The sequence below is a fragment of the Populus alba genome, chromosome 10, assembly GCF_005239225.2.
Source record: "Populus alba chromosome 10, ASM523922v2, whole genome shotgun sequence".
Taxonomy (NCBI): Eukaryota; Viridiplantae; Streptophyta; class Magnoliopsida; order Malpighiales; family Salicaceae; genus Populus; species Populus alba.
Window position 1 is genome coordinate 1,487,222 of NC_133293.1, and position 19,430 is coordinate 1,506,651.

Consider the following 19,430-nt stretch of genomic DNA (forward strand, 5'->3'; position numbering starts at 1 on the left):
GAGTGATTAGTCTTGTTTTAGTGTTTAAGATGTCTTTCGATTTCTTTGACAAGAGCTAGGATAAGAGAACAATGGAACTTAGTTAAATTATTGGATTCTTCTGATCGGATGCGCATTTTAGTATAGTTGTAGAGGGGATACAATGGATTACGCACTGAGAGGGAACAATTTTGTAGTATGTGATAATGCTGGTGGATCCATTCTTGGATTTCTAACAAAATATACATATACGATAAAATGTTAAATTTAAAATTTATTTAAGAATTTCAAAGGTGTTGATAAATAAATCTAGAATTGTTTAAGATTTATATGAAAATTATTTAAAGATTATATGTTCTTTTTATCTTTGAATGATTGTTTCAAGCTTAAGTATAGCAAATCACAAATTATTCAAATCTTCAGCATCTAATGGTAATTTATATAAACTACCAATAAAAAATCTTCTAAACTCTTTTAAGAGAGAACGATTATAAGTGTGTTTGGTATTGTGGTAACTGTTATAGTTGTGGTTTAAAAAAAATTATTTTATAAAATATACTTTTAGTTGAGGTTGGTTTGAAAAAATATATATTTGGTTAAAACTGTGGTTGAAATTGAGGTTGAACAAAAGGTAGTTTAATGTGTTTGTTTAAGAATGCTTTTGAAATTGAGGTCATAAAATAATTTTTAAAAATATATATTAATATTGATGGTTTTTAATTTAAATATTATAGATTTAACTATTACTATTATATCATGAAATAAATAATACTTTATATAAAATATTTTTTTAACACTAGTTTTTCGAATAAAACACAATTAAAAATAAAAAAAAAAATTATTTTGTTAGGTCAGACTCGATTCAATGCATTTTTAGCTTTGAACTGGACTGGTTCAGCCGGAACAGTGGAGCTCCACTATTCACGTAAATAGTGGAGCATGCCTCCACTGTTTATGAGTTTTCCTAGCACAAAAAACAGCTCTTTGCTGCTTTTTGTAAACCTGTGGTTGTGCCACAATTAATGGTAGGGCCGACCAGTATAAATATGTTGTTTAGTATTACCAAACGGTTGAGTTGTTGTTGTTGCTTCAAACGCAGAAGCAACCACGTAAACAAACAGACCTATGTCTTAGAGTTTTAGCTCTTTTTTTTTTTTTGTGTTTTAGATATTTATGTATTGTACTTTACTCACCCTAACATCACTACTCATAGGAAATAAAAGGTATAGTGTTCTATTTATAGGGAAATCTAAAAACCCTATAAATGACATATATCAATTTTACCCTCAAATAATATCACATATTATTTTAGATTAATTTACAAAATTTATTCAATAAAGTCCTTACTTGATTGTTTCTAGGTCTAGAATTATAATTCTTTGTATTAATTACATTCTAGTTTTTAATTTCTAAAGTTTATTTACAATCAAGTTACACTTGATTAATTATCTCTTTTTAATTTCTGACCAATGGTTTTTATATGTGTGACTCATTCGGTTTCTTAGTAAATTGACCCAAATATAAATCACAATCCTAAATAAAATAGAATTAAATAAATAAATTTATTATTAATTCAATAATTGATTGATTTATATTTGAAGATCAAATAAAATGTTTTGCAACCTGTCATGATCCCCTAAATATTATGAAAGTCATAAGAGTTTTGACTTAACCTTTTAATGATCAGTTTCTCAATGTAATTATTATTCATTCATCAATAATGTTTCGATTTACATGTTATAGAATGGAGTGTGTATACTCTATCAAATCATATTTGTTATCAACACTATAATCATTGATTATTTAAATAAGATTTGAAATTATTTTCAAAAATTTCATTCCACATTTAAAAGGGATTTACAATCAATATTATTTGAAAATAGATTAAACATTTTCTTTAATTCACCAAATGTTATGAATCATCTCTTGATTACTTAAATATTTTCATATAGTTTATGTTATACCCAATATATGTTCATTTATTACTCTTGATTAGGACAACTTGTATCATGATCAAAATATAACATTCTTTATATAAAATAACTTAGTGATCTCAAGTATAAGGATCACTTGCACAACCATCACATGAACCTTTCCATGAACACAAGTGATCTCTCCATATGGAATTCTCATGCATGTTAGTTCAATGTACATATTATTTGACAAATATCTATATATTAGTTCTACGTATTCCTCATACCTTAGTTTATGAGAATAACAATTTCATTTCATAAAGAAAAGAACTTAATATGTATCAATTTCAACAACTCTAATTAATATATATTTTTAATAGAATATTGACAAGGAACATTTAGGAATAATACTTTGATGCAATAGAAATCCTATAATTATAACAACTTTATAATTTTTTTTTGCAAAATATTTTTATCCCAAAAACTCTCTTTACTTTAGATTATTAATAAAATATTTGATGAATATTAAAAATAAATAAGTTTTTATTAATAAATTAAATATATATACATGCAAAAAAAATCAGAGCATTTTCTCGTTTTCCAACTCAAGTAAGATGAACTGAAATGAAGTGAGAACAATAAGATAACACAAGGCGCATAACCCAGTTGAGATGCACCAATCTCGAAGAACACGGGATAGTTAGGGGTGATCATTTTCGGTTCGATTCGGTTTTTGCCTAAAAAAACCAACCAAACCGAATTATATTTTTTACAAAAAAATCAACCAAAACCGAACCGAAACCGAGTCAAACCGACCGGTTTCGGTTCGGTTTGGTTCGGTTTTTTATGTTAAAAAACCGAGAAAACCTATAATATATTTTGGGTTGTTTCTAATGGGCTTTTAATTAAATTTTTGATGGGCTTGTAATTAATGACAATTTTGTCTACTTTTCTTATAAGATTCTTAACCAAATCAATTCTTTTTTTGGGTTGTTTTTTACAACTGAATATTCATTTGTTGCCTTCCTAATAATTTTTCATTTGTTTTGTTTGAGGGGGCAGGACTCCTGCTGCAGATAAGTTTAAATAACGCATACCAACAAGTTAAAAATACAAATTACAAAGCATTGCCTTCAAAGGGCTTAACAAAAACAACAACTAACATTATCATAAAATACTCCAATAGTCCAATTATCACCATCGAAACCTGAAATTAAAAATATAAAATTATAACTTGATGAATTAAATTAGAAGATATAAAAATAAAAGTATTCCACATCAGATTTGAGCAATTTTCAAGAGAAATTCCAAGCAATAGAATGAAAATAGGAAGCTGAACAGAGAAACAAAAATCCAAATAGAAGCAGAAACAATTTTTCATATAAAGAATAAAATCAATATGATTTTCCACCAACACGTACACTGAAGAACAAAATACATATAAAGAATCTCTCATTTCCTTAGTTATCAACGAAAATAAAGCACAAACATGGGTTTTCAATTCTTTCTACGTGGTTTGGAAAACAGTTTTACATATTCTGCACTTCCTCATATTGTTGTTGTCAATTTGACTAATTAGAAGAAACATAAAATAATTAATTTGCAATTCTGACTAATTAATTTGCAATGCTGCAAGCACTAGATCAAAATATATACATTCCTTTCAGTGCTTAAACATGGGTTTTCAATTATCAACGAAAATAAGCACAAACATGGGTTTTCAATTCTACAAACATTCCTTTCATTGCTCAAGAATAAAAACCCAATTAAAGCAATCACAAATATTTACGCAAGCAATACAGGAAAATAAAAACCCAATAAAAAACTACAAATGGTTACCTTAGATATGGATTTTTGAGCATTCAAAACAACAACCGTGTCTCTGACCTCTGCATTGAAAAGCAAATACAATAAATATAATAGAGGATAGACTAATTAATTAATTAAAACGGAAAAAACATCATTAAAACTTACTGCAATAAAATCGAACTTTCTTCTCGAATCTACAGTAGTATAGTCCGTTTTAGACCCAACATCTTATCTGCAACCATAAAAATAAAAAAATGCCAGAAGAAATTCAGCAAGGTCATTAATAAATTATGATCTTGTTGTAGAAGGGGCTGAAAAAAATGACAATGAGAGAATGTTGACAGGATGCATATGTGAAATGTTATAAAGATTCAGAGAAGTACCATGTGTATGTGATCTTGTATAGATGAAGAGGAAAGGCCAACTAGATAGGTTCTGCTGTTCTGGAACACGTTGATCTATTGTTGAGACTTGAGAGGCTTGATTGGTTTCAACTTTCAAATTTCAGCTGATGCTTGACGTTTCTCTGGTTGTCTGTGTTTGAGAGTCTAAGACTCTAAGGAGAGGGGGGAGCGGCCCCGGGTGCTGGTGTTAGGATTTCAGCTGATGCTTGGCATGTCTCTGGTGTTTGAGAATCTAGGGAGAGGCGGCGATTGCGGGTGCTAGGGTTAGGATTTAGCTGAGCGTGTCTCTGATGTTTGAGAGAAAGAGAAGGGGCGGCCGCACTGCTAGGGTTAGGTTACTGAAGGCAAAGATTTTTTTTCTATTTATAGTATTTTTTTTTATTAGAACCGGTTCGGTTCGGTTTGGGTTTACCGGTTTCAACAGCACAAAACCGAAAACCGAACCGAACCGGAAGTTTTTATAAAAATTATAATCGGTTTAATCGGTTTTTTTTCTCGGTTCGGTTTTTTCGGTTAATTTTTGATCGATTTTCTCGGTTAAATCGGTTTATCGGTTTTTTTGCTCACCCCTACGGGATACATGTTCTTGAAGCGGGACAACAGAACATCCAGTACAGGACAAGGATTACTTTCATCTTTGACCATCTAAAAGCTAATTTTCCTCTGTACGGAAATCTCACACAAACTCTCATGGAGGATTTCAGGAAACTCAAGAGCATGATCATGAACAGGTGAGGTGCCACTTTCATGGTGAAATCAGAACTGAAGGATGCATCCATGATCGCACTTCCACTCCCAATCATGCAGAGGATAAGAAATTTCTTTTGCTTGCCAATGTCTGTTTATAAGAATGGAGTATTTTACAGCTGAGATTACTAGCTCCAACATGAATCATTCCAGAAGTTATATTTAGAAAAAATGAGAAGCTCAGCTAGGCCACAGCTCAAGTTGGACAGCAGCAAGATTAGTACAGATTCAGGCTGATTAGTACTGTACCTGGTTTTAAAACAAGAAAACACACAAATATATGCAAACCTATTTGCAATCCAGGCAAGTAAGCAGTAGATTTTTCTTGTAAAACCCTAAACACTGTTTATTTCCTCTGTTCTGCGTTGTTGTTCTTTCTCATATTCATCCATATATTTGTTATACAGCACCAAATGATCGGCAATGCAGCCCCACTGGAGGCAGTGTTTAAACTAAAGCAAGTCAGATGCCTTCAACAGCAGCTTCAAGATATAACTTTTGATTTTCTTTTTGATAAACTGAAACTTTGAGATGCTTTGTAAGCAGAAATATTAATCAATATCCCGTTTCCAGTAATCCATAAAATATACAGTTAAAATAATCAAAACCTTTGTCCATAAACTGAAAAGGTCATCAATTCAAACAAAAATCTAAGGAGTTACGCTTGAATTTAACATATAATGCCCCTGATTGATTAACTATTTTTTGTTGATTCTAACAAAAGTTAAGCTCTAGCACAAGCTCTGTTCAAAGTGAGTTCCATCCAGATCATCATGTCATGAAAACACACATGTTGGATGTGCTACCTATCAAGTTGTTTGATTAACAGCCATCTGAAGTACAAAAAAGAAAAAAGGAAAATTCACAGTGTGCATCTCTCGAGCATAGATGCATCAGTTTCGCTCTAATGCCAAGTAAATATGAACCGAACAAGAAGACCCATCATAATCAAGTTCAAATATCCTTATCAAACTTTTGACCATAATATTTTTGACAGAGTATAGACTCAAATGAAATTCAAATAAAATTTCAATTTCAAATAATATTAAATAAAACAAATAATAACCAAACGAACAGGGATTAATCAATAAGAAAGAGAAATTTAGTAGCTGATTTGAAAAATTCTAGGGTTGACGCAAATACCGAGAAAGAGAGGGGGGGAAAGATGGAGGAATTCAACTAGGCGCCACACAAGGTTATGACACCATTGTAGGTGAACGAGGAATTCAACAGTGGGGGGAAGAAGCAGACAATAGCCGCTAGGGCGGTGGTCGAGAATCCCAAAATCCTTTTAACTTGATGAGGCAACGAGTGCGGTGGATGCATGCAGAGTCAGAGCGTATAGTACAAAGAAGCATTAGATAGAGTTATGGTGAACAGAACGGCCGTTGTAAATGCTCATCGGCTGCCACAATTAAAGGTTCTTATGTCATTGCTGTAGTGAAGAATGGTGTGATTGCTAAGAAGGGAAAGGGATGCAGTTGAATTTGCGATAACACGTGATTTTAGACAGTTAGGTGTAGAAATATTATAACTAAATAAAGATATATTTTAGATAAATTACGTAAATAGTTTAATAGATATATTTATTGACTAGTAGGTTATATTTAGATTTAAAAGGCGGTTTTAGTCGTGTTAAATTAAAATAATGATTTAAATAATTATAATTTTTTATATAATTATTAAATTACACATAAATTTTTACAATATTTTTTAAAGGTTATTTTTTAAAAATTAAAGTCTCATCTTGAGGCTTTGGTTTTTACAGTTTTTGTGATTTTATTTTTTGGATTTTATACTTTATTTCTTTATAGTTTTGGATTCTTATTTTATTTTATAGTTAAAATAGGTATTTTTATTTATTTAAAACTTTATAAACCTTATGTGGATGATTCAATTAGAAAAAATAAAATATGCAACCTTAAAATTTTCATCCGCACACTTTACACTCATTAATTTTATTTATTTTTGTTATTTTTAGCTTCCACAAAGCATGATGTGCTCATAGAAATAGCTGACGGGGCTTATGCATCCTTAGTCGCATGAAATAGAAAACTTTTTTTTTATAATTTTAAAATCCAGCCTGAGTCAGCCTGAGTCAGCGGATTGATTCAGGATTCTGCTTATTCAGAGCTATAATCTAACTGGGTTGAAAAAAAATAAAGAAAAGAAAAAAATTTTATAATCCAATTGACCCGACAAGACCCGATTAAAAACTCGGTTGCAACATGTTGACTTTTTTTTTTAATTAAAACATCGTTTTGATTTAAAAAAATAAAATTGATTCGGACGACCTGATGACCCGATCAAAATCCCAAACCCAAATCTTGAATTGACCAGCCCCAAACCGGGTCTGAAAACTATGCTTTCTGCTGCATATGATGCATATGATCCAACTGGAGAGAGTAGCTTATTAAGACATTGAAACTCATAACAGTACCAGTTTTTGGATATAAGAACAGGGCTGGATCCCATTTTTGTCAATGTTCTGCATCTCTGATTTACAATAATAATTTGAATATTTTAGTTGGAGATTCATATGGTTTACAATCTGCAATTCTTCCAGGGAAAAATAAAAATAAAAATAAAAATTGTAAATGACCTTTGCCTCACTTCTCTTCTGTTTTTTGGGGACTAACAAATTACATTATATAAACTAAAAGGCTGAGAGATTAAGCATATGATTACGATTGTAGATAAACAATTATGGATTTTTCTCGGTTAAGCATCTGATTGCAATTTTAGATAATTAATTATGGGTTTTGTATAATCCTAACCATTTAATCATCAACACAAGCAGTATAGTGTTGCATTCACGTTAAAAATAGCAAAAATTCTTTAAAAAACAAATATTCTTGCAAAATGGGGTCAGGTTAAAAATGGAATGCATTGATGAGATAAAGGAGCTTTGAATCAATGAATTTCTTTCTCATCTTCATTTCAAATCGAATAAGTTTTTTTAATTTCTTATGGCTAATTTATTTTTACTAAATGAAAAATATAAAACAAGAGTTATATTTCTAATGAACCAAGCTGGAATTAGGAAATTCAGGGTTGAATAAGAAAAACTTTAATCTTGAAACTCCCTTAACCTGTACCTATGCCGGCACCGTATAGTGTTTCTCTAAAATAACCACAGAACATGTATAACGTCGCCTATACAGAATTAATAATATCATTATACTACTGTACCCTGAGTCCCTGACTATAGAAATCAACTTTTCCATATATTTTGCCAGCATAAAGTAGGTTCAAACCAAGGTTGATTTTGACACAAAATTTCCTTACCATGGATTATACCTGGGCAGCCTGTCATAACATGGATAATGGATGGTTGCTGCAGAAAAGTTTGATCAACTGTACTCTCCAACATATTGGCATTGAAAAGGGCACCTCACCTGACCAGAAGACTTGAGTTCCTCTTCAACTGCTGAAAAACGTTTTCTGATTCATTGTCCCCGACTTTGGAAGCCTCAGAGGACGTTTTTCTCAGCAGCATCGTTGCTGAGTGCATGATTCCAAGCATCTTCTCGTACTTTTATTATGCAATTTTACAACCGCTGCAACCCGAATAAAAGATGATTCTCAATGTCAGTGTAGAAGAACGTACCACGTTCTGATTAAATGAAAGCTTTTTTTTTCTGGATATCACAGAGATTGTCTTTGATATTGTACGAAGAATTGGTAGCAACTCACTAGAAAATGTCTGTCTGGCCTGGATGATCGATCAGATAATTCATGGACTGTTCTTGAATTCCCTCCATGTAAAGCTTGCAACTACAGCCTAAAGCCATTATCCAGAATATCTATTCTAATATAAGGAACCCTTTTTCTGTTATGTACATGAATTTCCGGCGTTTTAGCTTTGTGCTTCGTCATCAGAATCTAGCACAACTCTGTCTCTCTTCACCCTCTTGGCATGAGGAAGGGCACCTCCATTCTCGCCATCAGATGCGGATTCCTCCTCAGACAAAGGACTACCAGACTGAGAGGACAAAACCTTGTCTGATTCATTACCTTCATTGTCTCCAGACTCAGGTGGTCCATTCTCAGCAGTAGCAGCAGCATGACAGGCAGGCTCGTGATTGGGTTCATCTTCTTCCGTAATAATCTTCCTTGAATCTATTATTTTGAAATCCCTGGAAGTACTACGCTTGGCATGCCTCAATAAATTGATTTTGCTCACCTTGCTCAGCTGGATTAGATATTTTTCACAATCTTCTATCTGGTAGATCAAGTCGGGGATGCACTTATTCTCCCTCTTGATCTTGTTGGCAGTACACTTGCTGTTAGCATTTTCTTGCTCCTGCAAGTCCAATAGAGCCCGTCAACAACCTTTCAAAAGACGACCACAATACAAAACTACATGTGATCAATGTGACAGGATGTGATTGGAAAAAAGATTGACTGTATACTATAGGACTATACCCTTTGCATCTCTGCAACAAAGTCATAAAGTGGAACGGTTAGCTGCTTGCAAGTTAGTTCAACAAGCTTCTGGAAAGCAAGACTAGGTACGAGCTGCTTGCATCCCTTGGAAGCAATCCTGAGCCTTGACATCTGAGCTACATGCTTGTAAAATTTTGCAGTCAATCTGAGCAAATGCTCTGCTTGAGGTTCTGCATATATTACAGCAAATGAATATACATAACAAAGACAGGCTAACAGATAATGAGATTCAGTTGTCTGTGTTAATGCATGCTCACCCTTGAGATTCATCGAAACAAAGCAAGACAGTACTTTCACCACCGCTTCAGCCCTTGAGTAAAGGTTGTTTTCGTACTCCAATCCTGTGATACGTTCTTCGTTCTGACTAAAATGAATGCTTTTTTGAGATACCAGAGTAAATATATTCAGTTTTTTGATGGCCCAATCCATATCAACAATAATTGCTTCGATTAGTTTCTGTATACAAGAAATTATGCTAGTGCTCGTTGACTGGTTTATGATAGAGTGTGATCCAGACACCTCTTCTGTGTTACTTGTCTCTGATCCAGTGACTTTTAACAGCTCCTTGGCCATGTCTTGAGCTACAATTAAATCAGTTGGTGGGGAGCTTAAAGAGATAGCAAGGGCAACCACGCTTCTTGCAGCCTTGGAGTTCTTTATGACATTGCTTTTGCAGACATGAATACTCCAGGCTCCATGAGAGTTCCTCTGTTTGCGGGGCAGTTTTTCTCCAATCACCAATAGCATATCAGAGATAATCTGAGAACAAATTGTGCACGAAACACTGTTGCTTTAGAACTTGATACAAATTAGATGAAAGCATAAGTTTCCTAAAATAGTGCATATAGAGGCACGATATATCACATTTACCTCAAGTTCATGAAAATACGATTGTGCAAGAAGCTCACTGAACAATGGCTTCAAAACTTTGACAACAAACAATTGTTTGATTCTAATATGCTGATCGTCAATCCTGGAGGCTTCCTCATATTTATCATCCAATTCAGGATACTCTAGTGTGGATACTGACACCAAATCCTCAAGCAACCCAGTCAAATGTGGGTTCTGCAAACTAATTGTGACCAATTCCTTCATGCATAATAAGGCTAGATGTAGATATCCTTTTCTATCTTCATCTTTTATTCTCTTTTCTTTTTTCTTTTCATCTGTCACCAACTTCTTTCCTGATTTGAGCAAAAAAATTAACTTCAGCAAAGGAGGTCCCATCAATTTAATTTCCCCATATATCAAAGTCCTCAAAGGATTTTCTTTCGCCACAGTTTGGTAAGATTTTATGTGATGAAGGGAATGGTTCAAGATAAAAGCCATAATCTTAAGGCATGTTACTGGCTTGCTCGATGACAACTGGCTATGGTGCTGGGATGCTGCAATAGTTTTAGAGCATTCAGTATTGCATAGCTTAAGTGCTGTTTGCATTAGCTGACAGAGGCTTGAAGTTGTCAAGTAAGGAATTCGTTCTTGAGTCACTCTATTGTTGCCAGGTTCAATATTACTAGCCATGCCAGGAGCAGGAGCAGTAGCTCGCAAATTCCCCCTTTTGATACCAGTGCTCAATCTTGTACACAAATCCTTTTCCAGTGACTCGTGAAGATTAACAAACCCAACAAGTTCCTTTTCAAGATCCACCTTCTCTATGTCTGTCGCATTATTCAACCTGGTTGCGATAGTGTTCACTACTACTTCAAGGATGCCCGCTAAAATCAATGCACAGCATTTTCTTTTCTCCTCTTGAACAGATGCCAAGCTATCGCCCTGAATGCGACTCATGAAGTCTAATCCAATATGAAAAGAGGAAAACCAATAATCAGAATTTTCCTACTTCGACAGTAAAGCTACTATGAAGTATAACAACATTGCCAAGTCCACCACAACTATAGGGACTTGATCTGAAACAAAGAAAATATAATGTTGGCCAAAAGCCTAGAGACCTTCCAGATTTATCTTCTTTAGGAACTTCTGGATCTTTAAAAAAGCATTGGAAAATGATTCACGAGAGAGATCACTTCCTAGCTGCAAAATTTAACATTGATGATGTTTTATTAATCATTATTCTCTACAATGATCGCATTTCAAGGAAATAGCTATAACTAGTTCTATTGAGAAGGACTTACCTCATTTTCTTGAGAAAGGGAAAAACTAAAATATGGCCTCGAAGAGTCTGGACAATCAGCTTTACCGTGTGGCTGAAGGAGTAAAATTGAAGAAACACAAGACATTAGAGCATCTAGAGGCTCTTCAATGACAACATTGCCACTCAGTGATTTAGTGCAACGACTTATTTCAAGTTGAACATCTGCATCCTGCTTATAACATGATTCGTGTCAGGTAAGGAACTCAATATCCGGTAACTTAAAATAATAAAGACCTATGAAGTCAGAGTCTATGAGTTTTCCTTCTCTGAACTTACATAACAAACCAAAAGCTTTATACAGGATAGCAGCTTACATATGGCATTCCACCTTAACATGATTTAAAATAAATCCGATATGTACTGACAATAACTACCTCCTTGAAAAAACAACGAAAGTGGGGCAAGAGAAAATCAAGCACAGGTCCCCCACATGATGGGTCTGCCAAGACCAGCTTCAAAAGACCATGATACATGACTTCCTTGATTTCAGCCTGGAGACAGCAATCCAACTTTATTTAGAGGGGAATTTGACGAGAGTAAAATGAAATGAAAAGAAACATGATAGGGGGCACATGAAAATAACCTGTTGATGAAGACATCTCTGCAGCAAACCACGTAGCTCCTGGAAGAGACCTCCATCCATGATGCATGGTATTTCAGCATGTTGGCTGCAACTTGCTTGGCTTGATGTGTCTTGAAAAGAAAACGAGCCTTCTCTCTTGGCTTCCTTATCTGCAAGTATAAGATTGAAAATTGCATTTGTTGCAGAAAGGCGAACGGCATCTTCCCGTCTAAACATGGCCTTGCGGACAACCAAAATTGTGTAATCCTGCATTATTGGGAAACAAGAAAACTAAAACTTCAGGGAATTCAATAATGGTGGGTGTTAAATACAAAGCACCTAGAACATGTTCCAAACTTGTACACCTACAAATCCATATTAGGATTTCATGTTCGCATATGGTTTGGTATGAATCAAAATATAGATATATTATTTCACATGTTTGCCCTAGATTTTGTGATTGATGGTCTCTCCGCGGGAGAGAAACATAAAAGGTGCTGAATATGAGAAAATATTTACCCGAAGATCACGACTAAGTTTGATGAGAGGCACAAGAGCAGCAACAAGATGAGTGGCAACCTTGCCATGCATAAAAACAAAATAATCCAACAATTCCTTCAGACGAGAAGCGTGTTCCAGCATCAGGTAAGGATAACTCTGGACTAGATGACCAAGCAGTCTGCAAGGAAAGCTTAATACGTTATTTTCCACAAAGCAGAAAGTTTCCCATTAATCTGTATGTAGTTACCTGATGATTGGCATGTTCTTCTCTGGCTTCAAAGAAAGGATGCGACATTTGCTTTGCTCAATAATCTGAAACACGTTACAAACTAATCACTCATATTGCATTACATTAATAAAATATTGGCTGATGCACAAATAACTAGAAAAGGCTGCTTGATTTTATATTAACTCGATTAGTGAAGAATCGAAATAGCTCACAATTAATGAACTTAATATGAGATTGGAGGGAAGAAGTAGAATATATTTACAAACCAAAGTAAATTTTCAGTTTCTTTTTACAATCTTCTCAAGCAGAGTATTTTCATAGTAATAAAATCCGTTGGCCACAGTTGTAATAACCTCATTTCTTGCCATCTCATGGACCTCGAATAGAGTTTTCAGCATCTGAATACTAAGCTCCTCGATGCCCAATATAGCATTAGAATCCCAGAGCTCTCTAACGTTTCCATCTTCCAATGACTCTAGCAATTGAAAACTGAACTGCACGATAGTAGGCACAATGTGCTCTCTTCCATAGTTGCTCTCGTTAACCTATAGACAAAAAGGCAGCAATATGAACATCAAAATATCTTATTTTTTAAGTACATCAACATGCACAGATTATGAATAGAGAGCAGAAGAAACTAACAGCTTTTAATAAAGCTTTTTCCGCTATTTGGACATTCTGCAGACACTCTTCCTTGAAATCATCTGGCAACCACTTACAGTTTCTGAATGATGAGAAATAAGATGAAAGTAAATTGTTGTTATAATGAACATATCCAGAGAGAACCACATGCTAGGCACAATAAATTACACATATTGAGATGCATGGAAATCAATTGCCCAATTACGCAAGTCAATGGAGTTGATGTCGACAATCTATTGCACACTGTCTCTCTATCTATCATGCTAAGATCACCTGCCCATCAATGATAAAAATTCAAGCACCTTATGAACATCCTAGAACCTATAAGCAAGAGCCTGTAAATTGTCTTGCAGCCCCACAGAGATGCAACAAGACAGCAATTAATCAGCATTTTTCCTTTGAGTATGCAATTTGATATACATTCAACAAAGGAATAAAATCTACACCAAAACATTACAAAAAATCATTGGCATCTCTATTGAGCTTACACACTTTGCTATTTGTACAATAGAGATGTGTAAAATCAAGACCAAAATACCATGTAAGTTCAAATTACGAATATTTTAAAGAATTTAAGCTCCCTCATTTGCCAATAACAACAGAAGATGCTATATTTCACCAGAATCAAAATGCTACAGATGATATTTGATATACATAAGTAGTATTAAACCACTACTCATAATCCAGGAGGCCCATGACGCATGCAGAAGAGAAATAACCTTAGGAAATATCACACACCTTTCTTTCTTGACTGCCACAGATTAAAATACGAATCATCAAAACAATGCTGAAAATTTTGAAGGCGTTAAATTCTTACTTAGCGAACTTGTGATCACGATAAGCAGTCAGCAAAACAGTTTTCAGTATTCCCAATGAGCTCTCACTAAACCTTCTAACCCTGGCAACAGACAACAAAACAGAAATAGTAAAACGGTTAAGAGCCCTAAAATCCAACTTCACAAGCCCTATAACTTCTTTCCCCAGTGAAGGATCCTGCTTCACCGCAAAATTAACATGAAGCAAAACAGTCCCTTCAACTTGCCTAACAATCGAACTCCCTCTTTTCGGGCCCCCAAATTCAGACCCAAAAAACATAACAATCCCTTCAATCACCTCCCTCTTATTAAACCCTTTTGATGTTAAAACCAGTAATTGATAAACAAGCGAAGGCAAGTCCTGCAAATCCACTCTTCTCATTCCCTTAAACACCTTCTCCAAAAACTCCCTCCCTCTCACTTTATCAATAAAACCTATGAATTCCCTAACTAGAGAAACCATTTTAACCAACAACCCCTTCGACCATTCACTCTCAATAACCCTGTCCAAAATCAAGCCTACAAATTCCCTCCCATTCTCATCAATCATCAAATTGAAACAAGCAGGAAGAATATCAAGCATCTGGGTGTCCTCAAAACTCACTAGTTTTGAAAAATTAAGCACGATTGACTCGGAGATGGCCTCTAAATCTTTGATTGGGACATTATTCAAGACAGTACTGAAAAAATGGATGGTTTTGAGGGAATTCGAATCGCGGGGGATTTGAAAGGAGAGAAAGAGATTGGTGTAATCAGCGAGGAGAGAAGAGAGGAGAGACGAGAGAGAAGGAGTGTGAGGAGAGAGGGAAATGAGAGAGAGAATAGAGAGTGTGTATTGACAGATTGGAAGAGAAGGTGAAGGGGAGAGAGTGCGATTATGGAGGTAAGAGAGGAGTGTAGGGTGAGATGATGTGGAGAGGATGTAGGGGTGGAGCTGGTTTTGATTTGCTAGGTTTATGATTTCGGCGTCTGTTAATTGTGGTGGCTGGTGTTTTGAGGAGGCGGTGGCTGTGGCTGTGGCGGTGGCGGTGGTGGTCATGGTGGCTGTGTTCTGTACACGGTTGTGGAGGTGAAGTTTCGTGGGAGTTTTTGATTTTGTTTCTCTGGAGATTGGGTTTTGGAGGGTTTGAATTCTTTTTTCTTTTTTTCGCTTTGCGCGGGAAAACTTCGACAGGCAATTTCCAGGTTAATTATAACCTGACTCTATTTTTATAAAGTAAATAATTCAGTCCCTTTAGTTTCAAAAATAACTATTTAAATCTTTGCCTATTTTTACTATAGTTATAAAACCCGGCACAATTCAAGACTCTAGTCACGAGTAAGATAAATCAACTTGAATTAATTTGGGTCAATAGCACATTGCAAGATTTTTTTTAAAAAAAGTTAAATCAATATTGTTCTAAAGAAAAAATTAAAAAACAATTAAAATAGATTTCATTCATATTTTAATGGGTCCTAAATTGATTATATTTGACTGAGTTAACTTTCATCTAATTCAATATAAAACTTGGCCTGAAATCTGGTGGCATTGAGTTGACCCGTAAAATCAATCAAGTTTAATAACATTTATTTTGACTATTAAATGGAGAATGAAAATTAAAAAAAAAATGACATAGATAGAATAAGCTATAATTTACTCTACTAAAATGATTAATCACCTAAAAATAACCCAGCATGTGCTTGTGGGTGTTGCATTATTTTTTTTTTTTTGTAAAAGTACAAGGATAACTTTGAGTATTTTTCATCTTTTGTATGTGATTTTTTTATGTGGTTGAAAAATTAATTTATTATTTAAGAGAAAAAAAATAGAAATATTATGTCATTAGACTCTATTTAGTTTTTCTGTAAGTGAGCTGATGGCTACAAGAATATAAATTAATGAGTATTATACTATGTTATGATTAGGGAAAAACAATTGTACATTTGATTGCATGTTGTTTTATTTCATACATTGAGGTAGAGGCAATTTATCAAGAGTAAAATAGTAAAATAACAATGTAAAGGTATTCAAGTATATTAATAATCAAACATGTGTTTAAAAGGTAAATAAATTATTATTGTTTTTATTTTAGAATAGTTTATTATTTTATTTATCAAACAAAAAATAATTTAATAAAAAATAGAAAAATATTTATTTTGTCTATGAAACAAATAATATGAAATTATGTGAAATTAACTCGGTTATTTTTATTTATTACTTGCATTAAGATGATGTTATATGACTTGAATACAATCTACAAAATATATATATAAAATCCAATATAATAAAAATATGTCCCCCTCTTACTATAATATATATTTGCATTGGATTCTAAATATAGTAAAAATTATATCCATGTATAACTTTTGTCACACTAATTGAAACTATTGAGCTTTTAAAAAAATATAAGTCACAACACTACCTCTTTTGTATATACTTTTATCTACAAAAGCCCTAAAAATATTCATGTACCTTTTAATGTAACATGAGAAAATAATAATTCTTATATATCTTAGTCCTTTTCATGATATATTGTCGTAGAATTGAGTAGTCATTTATAGCTCTTGACGCTTTTAGAGCCAACTTCAAAGATGTGAGGAATGATTAAGCTTTTAAAATGTATAATTTGAGTTTCCCTTTGATTTCAAGAAGTACATTCACAAATAAAGTTAGAATAAATATAAATTATTACTATATAACATCTTAAGTTTTAGTCTTAACATCAGGACCTTCAATTCCTATTATAAAGAATTTCAAGCCCTAACATTAAAAAGTGTCAACTCTACAATTAAGAAGTCTGAACTCTACAATCAAGAAATCCAACTATGCAATTAGGAAGTTCAATCCCTTCCATCATGAACTTTCAGCCTTGTGATCATAAATTTCAAGCCTTATCACCAAAAAGTCTAAACCTTGTAATTAAAAAATCCAATCCTTATCATCTAGAAAATATCAGCCCTACCACTAGGAAGTTGAAGCCTTGCAACCAAGAAGTTCAAACCCAATAATTAAAGAGCATTTATCCTGTCATCAGGAAGTTCAGGCCTTATAATTAAGAATTTCAAGCCATATAATCATGAAGTTCAAGTTGAGTCTCAATCATAACACCATCGGGCAAGTCTTATAGTTAGGTAAGTCAAATTAAACTTTACAATTAAGGTAGCATTTCATTTTCATGTTAAGGATGGTCGCCTCTCATTTTAACACATTTTAGATTACATGTTAAGGTTAGTTGTTTCTCGATTTGATCCATTTAGATTTCACATTGAGGTTAGTCTCTTAACAATTTTGATCCATTTAGATTTCACGCTAAGGTTGGTCATCTAATGATTTTAACTCATTCTAGATTTCATATTAAGGTTGATTGTCTCTCAATATGACTCATTTAAGTTTTCTATTTAGGTTAGTCGTCTCTTGCGTTGAGTCATTTAATTTTCTTATCAAGGTTGGTCGTCTCTCAATTTGACCTCTTTAGATTTCATGTTGAGGTTGATTACCTCTCAAGTTGACCCATGTAATTTTCTAGCCATTTAATTTTATAGTCAAGATTGGTCGCCTCTTGAGATGATCTATTTAAGCATTCTTAAAACAATTCTTTTATTTTTCAATGTTTTCTTGTAGTTCTTTATAAACTTATCGTACAAAATCAAAAGAAAATATATTTATCAATGTTTTTGTATTGTAAGTATTGCAAAGAAGTGGAAACTTTCATAACCCATATTTGACCCCTAGTTTTTTCAGCATCTTAAAATATAAGTATCTTCAAAAAAGTTCTTTTGATACTATTTCATAATTTTTGGCACTTTTGTTGTATTTTTTATATGTTTAGAAAAAAAAAAAAAGATTGGGGTGTGAAATGATGTACAATGAAGGAAATGGGGAGCAAAATGATAAAGAATCAAATGATATAAGGGAAGATCATTCAAATAAGTGAAAAAAAAAAGTAAATAGGAGAATCAGACAAAAAAAAATAAATTAAGTGATCCTAATTCAAGAAGTAAATAATGTAAATATTATAAATAAATCATATATCAAATATTAAGGGGACTACACATAAAGATAAAAAATAAAAATAAAAACCTCTCTATAAATAAAAGAAAATGACAAAAAAATAAAGCTAGCTTACAAAAAATTTAAACCCTAACTACTCTCTTCATCTCCTTCTATCTATGTCATCATGATAGTCATGTTAAGCTTACTTCTTAATAATAATGATTCAAAAAGAAGATTGAGGGTGAGAAAAGAAGCAAATTGAGAGAAAAAAAAATGTATAACAAAATTAATTGTCAGAATAATGATTCTTTTATTTCTTATTGCTCACGTTTCCTACACCAGTATCTCTATACAACTTGCAACCTCTAGTTGCCAAACGAACTATAAAAATTATTAACTAATAGCTAATATAATTAACTATGCATATGGCTATCTTTTTTACTAACTGATTAACTGCTCCCCTATTATTCATTTCTCACGTAGAGAATTCTACTTCAATTGTTTCTTCCTCCTGAGTTTAAATCTTGCTTAATGATTAAACGTAACAATACCTTCCTCATTAAATGATTCTTGACCTTAAGAATCTATATTAAATTCTGGAAATAGCTTTGATAGTTCCTTTAGTTCTTTCCATGTTGTATCTTCCTTTAATAGGTTTGGTCATTTTATGAACTTTTTGTCTAAAATTGACATAGGTTTGACCTTGACTCTTCCTTCTTCATCTACTATTGGTGGATTTAAAGTTGTTATTGCATTAGTTTCTACTTTTTATTTGAGCAATGACACATGAAAGACAAGGTGAATGGAAGTTCATGTAGGTAATTGGAGCTCATAAGCCATCGCTTTTATTCTCTATATAACTTTATATGGTCTCTAAAACCTTGGATTCAACCTAAAATTCTTTCTAAGTGCAAGGATAGGTTATTTATAAGGCTGAATCTTAACATATACCATTTTTTCAACCTGAGATTCCCTCTCTTATATGTTTTTATCTTTTGACTACTTCATTATGTTTCTAGTCATTTCCCATTACAATTATAGCCATTAATCCAAGCATGCTTTTTATTGAACTATTTTTTCCACTACCACTTCTGATGTTATTATCTGCAAATCCATTTCCCAGACTGCATGGGGATAACTAAACAATGCCTGAAAATGGTTTCATTTTAATGGTTGAATGATAATTGTAATTGTACCACCATTGAGCTTGAGACAACCAAACATACCACCTGCTAAGATTATACATTGTAATGCA

At 33.2% G+C, this 19,430-nt stretch overlaps 1 protein-coding gene and 1 long non-coding RNA gene across 4 annotated transcripts; both read right to left on the bottom strand.

Moving 5' to 3' along the window:
- Positions 1–2,784: 2,784 nt before the first annotated feature.
- LOC118036958 (uncharacterized) lies at positions 2,785–6,344 on the bottom strand. Of its 2 annotated transcripts, XR_004685479.2 has the most exons (5): positions 5,996–6,344; positions 4,085–4,943; positions 3,867–3,933; positions 3,732–3,781; positions 2,987–3,099 (listed from the first exon to the last, which is right to left on the bottom strand). It is a non-coding gene; the product is annotated as an uncharacterized lncRNA (long non-coding RNA). The 2 variants fall into 2 exon arrangements; XR_012170915.1 differs by lacking the exon at positions 5,996–6,344 and having other exon boundaries at positions 2,785–3,099; positions 4,085–5,421.
- A 1,116-nt stretch (positions 6,345–7,460) lies between these two features.
- On the bottom strand, positions 7,461–15,366 carry LOC118036959 (uncharacterized). 2 transcript variants are annotated; one of them, XR_004685480.2, is made up of 14 exons: positions 14,205–15,366; positions 13,388–13,469; positions 13,099–13,290; positions 12,764–12,828; positions 12,535–12,694; positions 12,037–12,282; positions 11,828–11,944; positions 11,434–11,622; positions 11,251–11,332; positions 10,172–11,094; positions 9,559–10,060; positions 9,281–9,471; positions 8,549–9,158; positions 7,462–8,412 (listed from the first exon to the last, which is right to left on the bottom strand). XR_004685480.2 is itself a non-coding variant. In XM_035042828.2 (13 exons), exons 1-13 carry the CDS (start codon positions 15,239–15,241, stop codon positions 8,712–8,714), a joined length of 4,233 nt encoding a protein of 1,410 aa, XP_034898719.1. In that variant the 5' UTR covers positions 15,242–15,366; the 3' UTR covers positions 7,461–8,711. The 2 variants fall into 2 exon arrangements, 1 of the variants encoding a protein (XP_034898719.1); XM_035042828.2 differs by having other exon boundaries at positions 7,461–9,158.
- Positions 15,367–19,430: the final 4,064 nt, after the last annotated feature.